General features: G+C 48.2%; 1 protein-coding gene across 1 annotated transcript in view; it reads left to right on the top strand.

The window, feature by feature from the left end:
- Positions 1–804: 804 nt before the first annotated feature.
- PDE4C (phosphodiesterase 4C) overlaps positions 805–17,075 on the top strand; it is a 1,504,034-nt gene continuing 1,487,763 nt past the window's right edge. The window contains exons 1-2 of the mRNA XM_069649259.1: positions 805–985; positions 4,435–5,222. Coding sequence (XP_069505360.1) covers positions 4,990–5,222 — 233 coding nt within the window. The 5' untranslated portion in view covers positions 805–985; positions 4,435–4,989. The remainder of the gene's footprint in view (positions 986–4,434; positions 5,223–17,075) is intronic.

Raw genomic sequence — 17,075 nt, 5'->3', positions numbered from 1 at the left:
TCGAGGCAATTACTGATGGCATCATGAGACGCTTAGATACAATAGGTATGGCAGAGAGCTAAATCTCCTTTCAGCTAAACCTAAAAATAAAAATATTTGAAATAAACATTGGCACAGGGAATGTCTGAGTAGGAGCAAAGGCAAACAAACCAAATCCGAGTTTTTTTTTTTTTTTAAAACGAATTCAAAGAAAGTATACGTGTATATGCAGGGCATTGCCGCTCGACTTCTTGGAATCGGTAGTGCTGGTAATCGAGTGGACATGATTAACCTCTTAGCCTCTTGGGGGCGGGCATGCTGCGGGCTGAGACAGGGCATTGCCTGTCGCTGCTGGCAGCCTCAGCCACACCTGAGCCCGAAGAGCTGCGCTCGCTGGCAGAGCCACGGAGAGTTTGCCTCTCCTCCCCCACCCACCACAGCGCCCCTTGTTTCTTCCGGGGATTGCCCCACTACCCGCTGTTATTTTTAGCAGGCCAGCATGACCTCCGAGTGGCAATGACTAGTAGAGGTCCCCGCACCGCTCCTAGGGGAGATCTGCCAGGAAAGCAGGCAAGTGTCGTGCGTGCCTGTGACCGTGTGCGGCTCTAGACACCACTTGACTTGCGCATGCACAGGTCCTGGGCTGTTTGTGCGGTGTACCGCACCTCTGTCCACTTTCTCGCTCGCTGCCTTCCCCCTAAACCCGTGTCGTCTTCCTCTGCTCTCCATCCTCGGCTCGCTCCCCGGCCCTCTCTCTCTCCTCCTCATATAATGTGCCGTGCACACGGCCGCGGGCTCAGAATGGGGACCCGGCTCCTCGGCGCGCGCTGGGCTCCCGTCTTCAGTCTCTGAGCTGCGCCGAGATGGGGGGCTAAAAGTTCGCGCAGCCTCGGGAAGTGGAGGAGTTTCAGTTGAAGAAGCGGTCCTCCCTTTACGCAGTCTCTTTCCCTGGCTCCTGCTTGCCTGGCCCCGCAGCCTGGAGCGCAGAAGGCGGCATCACACCCAGGTACTGTACGCGCCACGCCGTCTCGCGAGCAGCCATGGGGGGCGGGGAGGGGGCGGTATGAGACATGGGTGCAGCTAGCCACATGCCATTGCGAGGTGCGCCGCGATGTAACTGTGCATCCGGGTTTCTGCTGCGCACTCATTAATTGGATAGTACTGCTAATTAACGGAGAAACAGGTGTTAAATGCGTACCAGGTGTTAACTGCTCATTCGCAGTCAGTTTTAGTTCACTGATTGCATATCGTATTAATTAGGTATTACGAATAGGGAGCTATCTCTTAAAGTCTACTGTTCATTTGCTGGTCGCCTCTTAAAATGTGTCACTACAAATTAACTGTTTATTATAGATCCCTTCGCGGATATATCACAACTAGTTAACTGTCCATTCACTATCACCATATCTCACTACTAGTTCACTGTCCATTCACTATCACCATATCTCACTACTCGTTCACTGTCCATTCACTATCACCATGTATCACCACTAGTTATCTGTCCATTCATTATCATGACCACTAGTTAAATGTCAGTTCACTATCACCATATATCACCACTACCGTCCGATCACTATCAGCATACATCACCACCAGTTAACTGTCAGTTCACTATCACCATATTTCAATACTATTTAACTGTCCATTTACTATCACCATATATCATCACTAGTTAACTGTCAATTCACTATAACCATATATCATTACCAGTTAACTGTCCATTCACTATTGCCATATATCACCACAAGTTAACTGTCCATTCACTATCAGCATATATCACCACTAGTTAACGGTCCTTTCACTATCACCGTATATCACTACTAGTTAATTGTCCATTCACTATCACCATATATCACTGCTAGTTCACTGTCCATTCACTATCACCATGTATCACCACTATTTAACTGTCCATTCACTATCACCATATTCACCACTAGTTAACTGTCCATTTATTATCACCATATATCACCACTAGTTAACTGTCAATTCACTATAACCATATATCACTACGAGTTAACTGTCCATTCACTATTGCCATATATCACCTCTATTTAACTGTCCATTCACTATCACCATATATCACCACTAGTTAACTGTCCTTTGACTATCACAGTATATCACTAATAGTTAATTGTCCATTCACTGTCACCATATATCACTACTAGTTCACCGTCCATTCACTATCACCATGTATCACCACTATTTAACTGTCCATTCACTATCACCATAATCACCACTAGTTAACTGTCCATTTAGTATCACCATATATCACTACTAGTTAACGGTTATTTCGATGTTGCAAATAGGTAATTGTTACCATGTGTCATTGCTGGTGAACTGTGAAACCGTTATCCCAATATCACTATTAGTTAACTGTTTAGCACCACTAGTTTAACATATATCACTACTGGTTAACTGTTTGTGGCATTCCACTGCTGATCCTCTATTAACATGGTTTCGCTACTAGTCAACTAACTACTCGTTCGCCTTCAACGCTAGTTAGATGTTAGCGTGCATTACTACACATTAACTGTCCTTTAGCTACGTAAACTAATGCCTTGTTAGCCCAGCTCAGTACTAGGTTAAACAAATATATACATTTTACTAGATGGCACTGCTAGTTAACTGATATATAGATATTACAACCAATGTACTGCAAGAGAGAAATCAACGCCAGGTGTCACCACTAGTTAGTTGCCTGTTAACTAGGGATCATCACTCGCAGAGGGGCTTCACACTTTCACACACACCAGTGGTTCTTTACTAGGGTCAAACTGCCGACCTTGCCTCCCAGTGTGACTGGGTGACCAGTGGACACTAGTTTTATTATAACCTCTGGCACAGAGCATAGTCTATCGACGTGACCCTGCATTCACCGCGCTGCTTTCATAGCTTTTTACCAGCAGGGGAGCGCCGAGTCGTGGGCGTGCCTGCGGGATTCCAGGCGCCTTGATGCACCTCGTTATATCACTGTGCGCTTTTTGTTTGAACGTACGGGCAGCGAGGAAGTGATTGCTTGTGAAATCAGTGTCTTTCTGCAAAACTCCTGGGCGCCATCCTTATTAAAAGGAACCCTTGGTTGTATGGAGAAGCAATGGCTAGCTTGCTGCTTAGAGAGAGTCCAGGGGGCAGGGAATCCTAGGTCTAGCATTACAAGATTACATATGATAATATAAAATACACGAGTGGCCCATAGTCAAATACAGGATAAAAGTAATTGTTTCCTAGCTCTTCAATAAAAATGGCCTGCTTGCCATTGGCGTTTATGTCATCAATCGCAGTAAGAGGAAAGGCTGAGTCGGGCCTCGCTGGAATCCTGAACCAGAGATCTCTGCAGCGGGCGCTCAGCCCGCTGTGCTACCTTGTCAGGCACAGGCACATATGCGAAAGGAAGTGTTCAGGCGTGTGGTCCTTGCCCACACGCAATGCTGGCTACTCAAGCTCAAGGCCCCTTTACATGGGGGCTTGATGTGGGCTTTCACAGCCCTCCTGGTCATGCAGCAGGAATTCCCGCGCTCATCAAGTCGGCTTCCAAAAGCCATCTGTGTGGTTCTAAAATTACCAGTTCCCGAGAAGAGTGGGGAAGAGCCGGCAAGCAGGGGGGTGACGTTGAAACGGCGATGCCTGCCAGCGCAGAGGAGATGGGGTCTAGGGCAGAACGGGTGACTTTGGAGTCTGGTCTAGGGCAGAACGGGTGACTTTGGAGTCTGGACCAGCTCATACCAGCACAGCCTCTGTTATTCTGGGCACATCACGCCATCCCTCTCCGCCTCAAGATGTAAATAACTAAAATGTAGAAAACAGCAGCACAGTCAAAAGATCTCACACCATCGCATCATATCACATCTGGCTAGCATCTGGTCTCAATCCCACGAGCCACACCACTGCGCGCTACCGTCAGCAGCACACGCCGTAGAGGCCCCTCGTATAATAAGTGTTCTCAGGGAAGCGTTGCGAGGGTCCTTTGAACTCGTTTTGTGCCAGGGGTCTGCAACCTGTGGCTCTCCTAATGTTTTGAAATAAGACTGCAATGATCCCGCGCCATGAATGATGTTGTCTAGGGTTGATGGGTGTTGTAGTACAAAACACCTGGAGAGTCTAAGGCTGCATTACTTTGTGCCATATGAACCACTCACAAACATAGACACTAACACACATGTATACAGCACGCACACCACACGGGGCGCTTCCAGGTTACATGTTATTATGATACTGGACATCCTTGCTTGTTACATCCAGCTCAGGCAAGTCTCGATTTCAACCAATGCCCTGCACATTGGAGACGGCAGCACGTACTTGCTGAGCTACATTCCAGATTCGTGCAGGCAGCATTCAGGAGAGTTAGTTTCCCTCCGCCCCCCCACACACATTTAACACACGCACTTTTCTTGAGCTGTGCTCCGAATGGCTTTCAATCTGTCACTTTTAATGCCGGTCTTTTTTCCTCCCTGACAGTCGGTCCTCTCTGCCGTCAGCTGCCTCCGGTGACATACCGCCGGCTCCTTTCTTCCAGGACCCCGCGCTGAGAGGCTGCTGCTGGCTGCATGGGACGAAGGGAGAGGCGGGCGACTTCAGCACCTTCTGAGTGGACAGCTCCTCCAGCCCTGTGCCAATTCCTGCTGCCTCCGGGCCACCTCGGCTTCCGTCCCCACCGCCCTGCCGAGGTTGCCGCCTGCAGAGACTTGCAAGTACCACAAGCTGGAATGCGTCCTGGGACTTGACTTGCAGGTGTTGTTATAACCCATCTCAATTATATTCATTTCATGGACCTCAAAGGGGTGAGGCATATCTGGAATTCGTGAATTCGTGTCTGTGGCTTGCAGATCACACACAAACCTCTGCAGGTGATTCAACACACTGAGCTGTACTTTGGGCTGCTCACCCATTCCTGGAAAAAGGATTGCCTCCCACCGCTAGGAACTCAGGATCCAGTCAACCAAAGCCATCATTGCTTCCATCTGAAGGCCAATCGCCAAGTGATTTTGGTGAATTTGTTCTCCTCTTGCCGAGATGGATCTGGTCGCTACGGAGTCTCCTGTGAAATGCTCCACCTTGAGCAGGGAGGGGGCTGGCACGGCCAAGCCCCCCAAGCACCTGTGGCGGCAGCCCCGGACACACATCAAGATCAAGCAGCGGTACCACTCGGACACAGAGAAGTACCTGTACTGCCGGCCCGTGGACAACAGCCGGCGGCCGGGCCTCAAGAAGCCACGCATGTCCTGGCCCTGCTCCTTCCACAGACGGTAAGAGGAACCTTTAGCTCCAGGTATATGGTTTGGCAGCTCAGAGGTCTCTGGAGCCTCCCCCGTCCAGGCTTGGAACTCTGGGAGGAGGCCGGGCAGAGGGTTGTGTCAACATGGCCGGGTACCTGGCCCTCTTGTAAGCTCTGCCCCAGTCCCAGATCCCCAAAAGAATGGTAGTTTCCCATGTCTCAGAAGTTGAGAGTAATTCATTCTCATTCCTGGCGGGAGTATTAATGATTGTTACTGCTATTAGGGTATTTATTGAGCATGGACCTAACTTCGGGATGTGAGAGAGCACTTTACAAGTCATAGAGGGAAGCAGAGGCGTTGCTAGGGGGGGGGACTAAGGAGGCTATAGCCCCTGGTCCTTTGATTTTAGCCCCGGATAGAATCTCAGGAGCTACAGCCAAAAGGCTAGCTAGCCCCCAGTCTCAACAGTTCTGACATCAGAGTAGCCCCAGGTCTTTTCCAGACCTAGCAACACCCCTGGGGGGAACTAAGTACCGAGAGAGGGAAGGCTTGTCATTTTTTGGAGCGCTCTGACAATCCTGCCATTGGTAAATGACTACATGTATTTTTTAACATTAGCCTCCAAGAGGTGCAACCAGATCAATGGTATCGCTCAGAACGTGGCATGCATCAGGCGCATCGGCTTCGCGGGGGCACACTAAAGCCTTCACTTCCACGTAGCGCTGCACCCCCATATGCCCAACATTGCCAGTATTTGCTCTAAAATAACTGTGCCAAACATGACTTTTACCCACCAACTTCCCGGTCCCTTGCTCCCGGCTGCATCCTTCCCCCGCTACAATGGGGTCACCAAGACAATACAAAAGGGCCTCCTTTTTCGGAGCTCGCTTTGCTATTTTTTAGGGTGGCTATCTTTTTTAGTGGTTTTTGGTAAAGAGGTTTACATAGCTCTCAACCTTTCATGGCCCCTGGGCAGGTGAAAACACCAGATTTTTTATTTGACGGGTTGGGCGTGTAGGGAGCTTGGCGGTTGAAAGAGCTGCCTAAGTGGCGCGTGACACCCGCCAAAAGCGTGTGAGTTGAGAGGTATGGGTTTAGGATCTCCGTGCTTACCTATTTAGCACAAAGAAACCACCGGTAAAACATGCCTGACCCGGGAATTTTGGCCGATACCACTGCAGCACACTTGTTAACGGTGCTTGCTGTGCTTGGGCCTCTAATATAGGCTGGTGCATCATTACTGGCTGGTACATAGCCCTGAGGTGTGTTCTATCACCCGGCAAAAGGTCCTATTCATATCCGTTGGCAACAGCAGTAGAGCGCCTCCTGTTGGCACAGGATAGAAAGGGCTAGACTGCCCCACATCCCAGATCACCCCTGATGTTTTCCTTGGAGTACCATCACTTCCTCTTTTCTATTTGTTGTCCTTACATTGACCCTCCTTTAGGCAGTAAACATGTCAGTGCTCTCCTTGTCAGAAACATTGCTGCTAATTCGTTTATCAATACACCTGATTGCTGTTTGACTGGTTGTCCACCGTCTCAGCCGTGTGGTAGGCATCAACAAGCATGGGCACTGCTATGCCTATAGTGTGTGGGCAAAGATGGGTATAGATATATAATACTATTGGGTTCTCTTGCAGTGTTTCATGCCAGGTTCCTCCTGCTGGAAAGCACTGCATTAATGTTTTGTTAGGCCAGTTTGTGTTGTGATTTGTTATGCTGTTGGGTCTACTATAGAACCACTTCTGCCATTCTCTTGGCCTCCTGGTGGGGTTTGTTAGGGGGAGAAAGTATTATGATTAGAGCGAGGGGAGCATGTTAGTTGCTGCCCCAGTGCACATGTGTGCACATGTTTGCGGGTTCATGCCCAGGTGTTTTTGATACCCTGCTTGTTCATACCCTCGGGTGGGTATGTTCGATCACCGGTGTGAGTTTATGTGGTGACCCAGTTGAGTTCCGGCATGCATGTCATTTGCTTTGAGGCTGATGCCAAGGGTGTGTGGGACACTTTGTTTCAGTGTTATGGTGCCGTGTTGCACGGGGTGCTGCACGCTAGGGTTCCAGACTGACAGGTTACTTGGTAGCTATCATTGGCTTTGGAAAAGGTGATTTCTCCGGTCCCTCCCCACTGGTGCATCCTTCCACCCCGTCCACTAGTGCCGCACTGAGTAAGGCAATTGCAGAATGGCAAACCCTTAATACATGTATACTGTGCATCATGTATCTTCTGAGCAGAAGGCTGCCCTCATCTTGGTAAAGCCCTATCTGTTTGATGGTCTGACCCTCGCAGCAACCATTACAATTACGGATGCCGCACTCAGCAATGTCATGATTAACTGGTTAACCTTGCATTGCATGTAGAATGAAGCCTATATCCCCTGGCAGAACATGTCATCATGGTGATGCTGTGATTGGGATATGCATGGTTGCAGAGTCATTGGATATGTTACTTTCTCCTGAAAGATGTGTTCCCTTGCCACCTTGTATCATCACCCTGTGTAAGAGCGAGTGGCGGTGTGGTCGGCATATATGTGAAGTGCCAGCGGGAAGTTGGAAGGAACACACTGGCACGTTGGCGACCGGTTGCTGGCCCTATCTCTCTTTCTGACATAACGTGACCTGATATTGCATAAAATAGGCAAACATTGCAAAGCATAGCTAACAGGGTTCGGCCAGGCACAACTTTATATAGAAAAGGCCCAATAAGGCATGAACAGGTATGACAAGGCATAAGTGCTATAGCAAGGCATACCACGCAGGCATGGCATACACATGCATACATAGAGGCAACAGTGTGTCTTTCTCCCCACATTCATCGCGCATGGTTTCTGCAGACAGCTCCCATTTACACATTCTCATTCAGAAAGGGATACAATCTCTCTCTCTCTCTCTCCCCCCTCTCTCTCTGTCTCTGTCTGTGCCTCTCTCTCCTTCTCTCTATGTCTCCCTCTCCCTCTCTCTCTCTGCCTCTCACTAATGTTCCCTCTCTATCTCTATGTCTCTGTCTCTCTGTCTCCTTCTCCCTCTGTGTATCTATCAAGAGCCCTCTCTGTCTCACTCCCTGTCTCTCCCCCTCTCTCTCTGCCTCTCTCTGCCTCGCTCTCCATCTCTCTCCGTCTCTATCTCCTTGTCTCTCCCCCTTCTCTCTATCTACCCCCCCCCCCACTCCCTCCCGGATAGTTATATTATACAGAGGGAGAGGCAAATAATCGGTGCTGGCAGATAGGTAAGCGGCAGGAGCTTGTGTGCGCATGCCGGTGAATGGAGGCGAGAGGGTTCTGGTGGAGCATTTTGGAGCTGCTGTTCAAGGTGACTTATGCATCCAGCAGGAATCTTTCCTCTCTCCTAACTATCCCTGTAAGTTACCTGAAGGAGATGAGCAAACCAATTTCCCTTCATCACCGGCCGCCTCCTGCTGGGATACTTTGATTTTACGACAATCTGCATTTCAGAAACATTTCAAGATGGGCCTCTCTCAGGGAGCTCATAGAACACTGCAAAGTGCATTGTCTAATAGTCGGCTCGTGTCTTTTCGGTAAAAACATCCTGTGCTATGCCTTCATTCATTGTGGCTAGCAAGGGAACTGTCTGTACCACAGATTACTCCGCGACCGAGGCTAACGCCTCAGCACTCCTTGACCTGCCTTCTAGCCAGTCCCTTCCAGGCCTTCATTCATTGTGGCTAGCAAGGGAACTGTCTGGACCACAGATTACTCTGCGACCGAGGCTAACGCCTCAGCACTCCTTGACCTGCCTTCTAGCCAGTCCCTTCCAGGCCTTCATTCATTGTGGCTAGCAAGGGAACTGTCTGTACCACAGATTACTCTGCAACCGAGACTTACGCCTCAGCACTCCTTGACCTGCCTTCTAGCCAGTCACTTCCAGGCCTTCATTCATTGTGGCTAGCAAGGGAACTGTCTGTACCACAGATTACTCCGCGACCGAGGCTAACGCCTCAGCACTCCTTGACCTGCCTTCTAGCCAGTCATTTCCAGGCCTTCATTCATTGTGGCTAGCAAGGGAACTGTCTGTACCACAGATTCCTCCACGACCGAGGCTAACGCCTCAGCACTCCTTGACCTGCCTTCTAGCCAGTCACTTCCAGGCCTTCCTTCATTGTGGCTAGCAAGGGAACTGTCTGTACCACAGATTCCACCGCGACTGATGCTAACGCTTCAGCACTCCTTGACCTGCCTTCAAGCCAGTCACTTCCAGGCCTTCATTAATTTTGGCTAGCAAGAGAACTGCCTGTACCACAGATTCCTGCCCGACCGAGGCTAACACCTCGGTACTCCGTGACCTACCTTCTAGCCAGTCACCTCCAGGCCTTCACTCATTGTGGCTAGCAAGGGAAAGCCTGTACCACAAATTCCTGCCCGACCGAGGCTAACACCTCAGCACTCCGTGACCTACCTTCTAGCCAGTCACTTCCAGTCCTTCATTCATTGTGGCTAACAAGGGAACTGTCTGTACCACAGATTCCTGCCCAACCGAGGCTAACACCTCAGCACTCCGTGACCTACCTTCCAGCCAGTCATTTCCAGGCTCTTGCAGAAAACTCTTGCATCATCGAGGCGCGGGGCTAGGGATCATTTTTAAAGACCAGCTTACGCTTCTTACTATTGACTCTCTAGGGTTGAGTCCCTCTTGGGCTAGAAGTTCGGTCCTCGAGTACAACAACTACATTGTTGTGTTTTAGGATAACCCTTTACATTGTTAATGACACCCATTTAGAGTCACTGGGACGGATTCCCAAAAAAGAACACAAATCATCAAAGATCAGCGCCTTGTTCCAAATTGTATTAATTTGAGAAATACGCAGCCCACATTATTCTCATAAGTGATGTGCACATTTCAGGGGGGCTGCAGGCTCAGACTGGCCTCTAGGGCAATAGGGAACCAATATGCTACTGTGACACAGTATTTTTTTTTTATTAAAGTGGTCTGTTTTTTTGGGATGAAGTGGGCCAGTTTGGTGAGTTACTTCTCTTTGCAGCGAGTAGTTATGACAATGGTTTCTTATTAAATATTCTATAAGAAGCACATTTTTCGACACATTCCCCAACAATTCCCCATTGAATACTACTCAGCCTGTGACAAAAGGAACACATGACCATTTGAGACTGTGAGACACTTTTACATGTGTGCCCGGGAGAATTCTTTGCAGCGGGCTGACCCTGCAAGGCGGACAGCATCATGAAAGATGCATTGGCCGGCACCCCCCTTGCATACATTAGCGTTAGGTATATGCTTTCGAGCCCTCGGGGTGGTGCTGGGAGTACATTTCACAGTGACCCACTCTTAAGGGGCCTTTCATTGAGAAATGTGCTTAAAAATGCATTGCTATCCTTGTTTGAAGGATAGAAATGCAAGTGAGAGCAGCGGCTCAGAGATCTGCACGCTCACTTCAAAGCCAATGCATGAAAGGTTCTGAAATGAATGGCGATGGCATGCACCCTTGTAAGCACCTGCTTGGACGCAGGCTACTGGACTGGGTGTCACGTATGTGAAAAGTAACATACATGTCTCAGACACTCTATGTTGAAGTTGGTTGCCGAGTGGACTTAGTCTCCTCTGGTAACGCATTCGCCACATTAGATCTGGTGTTTTACTGATGTTATGTATTGCTTTTGGGCAATGGGGGAGGGGGACTACCACTGTTCAGCTGTGTTAACAGTGATGGTGGGGGAGGGAGGGGAACACAGGCAAATGTCCTTAAATTACCTTTAGCTCGTAAGGAAAAGGAAGGCGTCATTGTAACCTCGGATAAACTGCACAATTGCATCCCTTTCATCGCTGCACAGAAGGATATTGGACAGAGGATTAAAATCTCAACAAATCGAGCTTGAGCTGAGATGCACGTTGGAAAGATATAGGACGAAATAACATGATCAAAACAAGGCAAGTACTGCGCATGTCAAGAGACAAACATACTGTTCTACAATGCGCAAGAATAGCTACGGACTGCGCCCTTGGGTAATGGCAAGCAGAAATGCTAGAATGGTGATCATACTAGTACATAGAAGTGTTCCTTTAACTGTAATATCGCACGACCCTGATGACGAGGGCCGATACGTATTAGTTCATGGTGCACTACTGACATAGCCTCTAACCCCATTAAACATTGATGGACTGAACGGTGATGAACCCGAATTCTTACAACATATATGGAATATTGCATCCCCCTACTTTGGTGAGACTATACTCATAGGACGGAACTTTATTATATTTTTTGCATTTTTTATAGCGCTCACACAGCCCGGGGGCATCAAGGTGCTGTTACAGGAATATGTCTTAGTTGCGTATTTATAACCCAGAGGTTTCTAAGTGCTGAACCGGGGATCAAACCTGTGTTGCTTTGTGTGGTCTTGTTTCCGAGGTGAGCACATTGCCTATGAGCTATCCTCCCGGGACTACTTTAATGCAGAATTAAACAACACATGGGGTGGATCCCCAATTAGAAGCAAAAACCCACCAAGGCATCCGCCCAGATCCTCGGCATGATGGCTTTCTTCACCTTACATGAGTTATGGAGATGTGCTCATGAAAAAGAGGAGCAGTCCACCTACTGCTCCTCAGGACATGGCTCTTTTGCCAGCATAGACTATTGGTTGCTGTCGCCCCTGTTATATAAAGCCACTATAGACAGTGACGCTGTCCAATCACTGCACTGTTAATATTACAATAGCCCCTGGAGATGATTTAATTACGGATGCACAGTTCTCTGTGGCCCTCAGAACCGACATTTGGGATTTATTTTTATAGATATGCAGAATGTATAGTAGACTATTGTACATTTTGGGAGTCCTTTAAAGCATACATAAGGGGGCGAGGGGATCCGCCTCCCAAAAGAACATGGTACTCTGAAGTCAGCTCCGGCAGAAATAACACAGCCAGGAAGAGAAGTGCAACACCTTGAGGCCTGCATGAGCAGACCCACACACTCCATTGCCAGAGACATTGTGGCAGCTATAAAAGAATTTGATGAATTGGCAATTCAAGAGACTATTTTTCTCCATGGTGTGCAAGATGCTAGGGAGTTTGGTGAGTCAGAGAGATCAGGCAGGATTAAGCAAGAACACAGACACACCCCAATTATGGCCATCCGAGGTGCTGAAGGGAGGCTTAGGAGGGAGTGGCTATAATTTGATAAATGTTTATATTGAATCCTTCTACATTGACCTCTACACCTGCAACACTAAAGTGATGACAATAGAAATTAAAACAGATGTAGATAGTCTGACCATGTTATGGTCAATGAACAGGCACATGGAATGGCTTGAATGCCCTATAACCACAGAAGAGATTAAAGAAGCAATACTTGCACTACAAGGCCGGCCGGCCTGACCATAGAGTTTTATCATCACTTTTCATACATTTTAGCATCCAAGCTCTTACCTCGTTTGAGAGGGGACGATTGACTGACACACTTCTCAAAGGCAACAAAATGATAATACAAAAGACAGGGAAAGATGACACAGATTTTGCATCTTAGAGTCCGCTCTCCATGCTTACCATGGACTACAAGACATAGGCTTTAATGTTGCCCTTTTGCCTATAGCTGCTCATGCTTAAAAGCCCTAGCAGCAGCACAGGGGAAACACCAGCAAGGTGGCGGAAGAAATGCAAATACTGGGGCAGTAAAGAGACAGCAAGAGGAAAAGATGGCGTGGCATTCATGGATGTAACGGCAAAGACAGGTAAAGACTAAACAAGAGGTAGAAGCCAGACAGAAGAACTGGCTGGAATGGTGAAATGAAAATAAAAGGGAAAGCAAAGTAAAGAGGAAGGAGAAAACTAAAATAGCATGACAACTGACAGAGACCAATCACCCGAAGGAGTAAGCAAGAAAACCAACGACAGGGGAGCCTAGTAAAAGAACGAGGGTTCGATGGGGTTTGCATGCCACCGTTGGGGGACGTTTGCAATTCTCAGTTTAAGCGCTATACATAAGTAGTATTTGTCAGTCTCTGCTTTTCTTTGAACCTTCGAACGCACTCTGTTTTGAGGACCCAATCATAAGACTTTAGTAGCTCCTGTGTCATGATGAGTAACTCCTGGTCAAAGGAAATTCCAGACATCCAAGAGATACTTCCAACTCCTGCTCCATGAATTCACTCCGATTGCTGACCCTGCGCAATGCCTTCTACTAGTAGTTCCTACTCTTCGTGTTAATACCATCGGGCCTACAGGGTTTGTTCATTCACGCTGCAAGCACCAGTCCAACAACCTGACAGCAAGTCTCATTCAGAGTGATTATTATCAATTGGAAGAAGTCTTGAACAAGCCTCTAACTCCTTCCGGGTCAGTCGTTTTTCAAAGAATCAAGCTGGGATAGAGCTCTGTCTTCGGCAGGGGCCCCCTTTGGAACGGCCTCCCTGCCACTCTGAAACTTGAGAAGAACCATCTCTTGTTCCGTCAGCACCTCAAGACCTTCCTCTTTGCTTCTGCCTTCGCTCCCCCTCTGCCCAGCTGATCTGTTTCTCTCTCGGCAACAGGCACCTGTCCACCCTCTATCCTCCGTACCCAGGTACCTGCTCATTCTGCCACCCTCCCGCACTGCCTCCGGGCCACCCCTTGCACTGGGGTCTGCAACTGTAACTATACAGTTTCCCCAACCCCTTTCTTTTATTCTGCACTTATCAGACATACCCGATCTGCTGCCTTAAACACAGCACTTGCCACTTGCTGGCTGCACTACCATTGTTTATTGCATTTATTTATTTATTTACTTATTTATTTCCTGTTTCTGCTCTGCTCGGCACTTTCCACTTCTCCCCCTTCCATGCAATTTTCCCCTTTCCCTTTGCCATGCACTTGCGCGTTCTCAATGTCACTGGGCCTAGTAAGATTGTTGTTTTGTTCTCCCCTGTTTCCCTCCCTTGCCTTGTCACGCTCTGAAACACTTGTGTACGAGCGCAATATAAATAAAATATCATATCATATCATTTCAGGCTTACTTCGCTTAGCTCTTGACACGATTCTCTGCTTTTCCAAGCTTCATCAATGGTCATTGGTGAGGATTCATTCATCATTCATCATTGAGGCTTATTACAATGTAAACCGAACCATACCATGTCAGTACAGTTCTGACATTAAAATGAGCGTGATAAAATATATTGCACCAGCTATGAGTTCACAATGCTCTGTGTGTTTATCTAACCCACTGGCACTATGCATGGTTTACATTTGACCCAGATCGTGGTCTCTGCAAACAAAGCAAGATCAGGTTTGGGGGGAGTGGGTGGCAGAGACGGCTGAAGGGAGGAAGCACTGTGCAAACTTCCCATGCTTTGACGTATGTTTATGCCTTCCCTAGCAATCCCTAGCCAAAGAGAAATACTTTTCTTAACAGTTGTCAAGCAGGTATCAAACAAATAGAATGTCTTAGAAACAGAGCCCATGCATTCATTGTCATTTCTCTTTTACAAGCAGTTCATGTATTCTCTAAACATTGAACAGAACGTTTTTACTGACTGCTTATTTAGCAAATATACATGTTCTGTGCCATTTACATGCCTGGGTAGGGCTCACTAAATGCTTAAATAAGTCTTTGTGGAAGTAGTTTACTTGCTTCTGTAGTAGTAATCTGTGTCTGTGTGTGTGGGTGTGTGTGTACACACACGGTTGCACATACACACGATACAGCACCCCTGAGTGTAACAAGTAATGTGTCAGTGTCCTTGAAGTTTAATGAAATCACAAAACCTGCAATCTCGTTCCTGATGATGTCATCAAAAGCCCAATAACTAGTCCTGCCTACATTTTAAAAGAAAAGCCAGAAGAATTGCATCACCTTTCACCCCACAACTTTTCTCCAAGAGTATGCCCACCCACCCTGCACACATTTAGCACACAAAACAACTATGTCAATCTGAGCGGGATTTGCACTCAATACTTTGTCTCAGCCCACACCTCCTTGTGATTGGCCACTAGTTGTCTGTTTGTAGCAAATCATCTGGAGGTGTGAGCGGAGATGCTCAGACGTTATCAGGTAATAATGTCCCAGTCCGTAATGTCCTCATACATAATGTCAAGGGGAAAAGCCCGTGGCAACATTATATATAGTGACATTTTGCATGGGGATGAGATGCGTGGAGGTCTGCAAAAAACAGCAGCTTGTCGGGGGGAAATTCTCCCGGGGTCGGCTGGGCCGTCCGCGAACCTCCGGGCAGGGAGGCCCCCAACTCCTCCCGTATATCCCAAAAATGAGCATGAGGCACACGCAAGAAGCAAGGTGATTCTGCTGTTTATTAAACAAAACGGCAGGGATGGGTCAAGGATCGTACGCGTCCGTCATGACACTCTCTCTTCCATCGTGGGGCTCGCAGGCCCTTTTTACCTTAGTATGACGCGCTACTTGCGTCACCTGGGAAAGTTAGCAAAAAACCTATCGCCACTCTGGATTGGTTCCTCGAGTGGTAGGGTTAGTATAGCATACGTATAGAGAGCGTTGTTAGTGGTGGAGGGTCAGTCAGGTGGTATACTTGGGTTGTCCCTTCAATTTGATACATGAAAATTGTTACATGAAGACCCCTGAGGATTGGCTAATGTTAATGGCGTCAGTGATAAGAGCCCCATGTTCTGATTGGTCCATTCGGGAGCCCCCCAGTCTGGGACCATCGCTGTTCCCAGCTCGCGGTGCACCTGTCATTTGCAACAATGTATCACTATGGGTTTGTGCAGACAATGGGCCTCATTACACGGACGGCGGTAAGGGCTAACGGTCACCGTTAATGGCAACGGTGACCGTTAACCCTTACCGCCGTACTACGAGGTCCCTTTGCGGGTTGGAGGATTTAACGCCTGCTTCTTGCAGGCGTTAATATCCAACCCGCTAAGGGACCTCGGAGCTAATTACGGCACCGCAAAATTGCGGTGCCGTAATTAGCGCCTTCCCCATTTCCATAGAGCCCTATGGGGCAGAAATGGGAATGGGGAAGGGCAATGGCGGAAAGGGGATTTACCGCCCCTCCAACCTTGGAATGGGGCGGTAAATCCCCTTTCCGCCAAGGCGGTGCCGGTATTTTACCGGCATGGACCAAGGTGCTAATAGCACCTTGGTCCACCGCCTACCGTGTAATGAGGCCCAATGTGAGGATTTGCTCATATGCTGGAAGGCAGACTACTCCCACCGCCGCAAATGTCCATTGAGTCGCTTAATTGTATCTGCCTGTGTCTTGAAACGTGGGATCCAGGCGCCTCCCTCCACCTGGGCCTGGCACCCTGTCAGGTTCGGCTTGGTCACGTGAGGTGAGACCGTGGTTGAAGCAGAATTCTGCACATTTAATATTGCATTTTCCACTGTGTGCCTGGCTTAATTTGCAGGTGTGACCTTGGCCTCGGCTTGCGGCATGCGAGTTTGCAACATTGTGCCCTTGACTGTCTGCTCTCGCCGGGCTCATTCTGCAGGGTCAGCAACTGTACTCTTGCTCATTCAATGTTCATGGAAGCTCTTGCTTGCGGCCTACTTGGGCCTGGTGCATAGGTAGAGACGTTTGATGCACGGCGCTTTAGGTTATGGTATCAAATTGCTTTATCCCCAGTATCATGCCTTCATTATATTTCTCATTGCAATGCATGGGTTTAGAAGAAGCGTGAGCAAGCATTTTAGATGAGTTCATTGTGCGTCTTGCGTTTCTGCATTTTGAAAAACCTATGTGAAAAATAATAAAGATGCGCGTCGGTGGGTGTGTCCGTCACCTACGTCATAGCACTGAATATGTTCTTCGTGTGGATTGGTGTGGGAGTGTCCAGTGTGCATGTTTGCACGGGTGTGCTGACCGTTGGCTAGGTCGTCATGGCATCTCTAACGATGTGTTCATTTACTGTTGAATGGTTCAGTCGAGTTCATCCATGCCGCAGGTGTCGGCATGGGCAG

The sequence above is a fragment of the Ambystoma mexicanum genome, chromosome 1p (genome assembly GCF_040938575.1).
Source record: "Ambystoma mexicanum isolate Mex_15411 chromosome 1p, UKY_AmexF1_1, whole genome shotgun sequence".
Lineage (NCBI taxonomy): Eukaryota > Metazoa > Chordata > Amphibia > Caudata > Ambystomatidae > Ambystoma > Ambystoma mexicanum.
The sequence above is the reverse complement of the archived record's forward strand: the minus strand, read 5'-3'. Positions and strand labels throughout refer to the sequence as shown.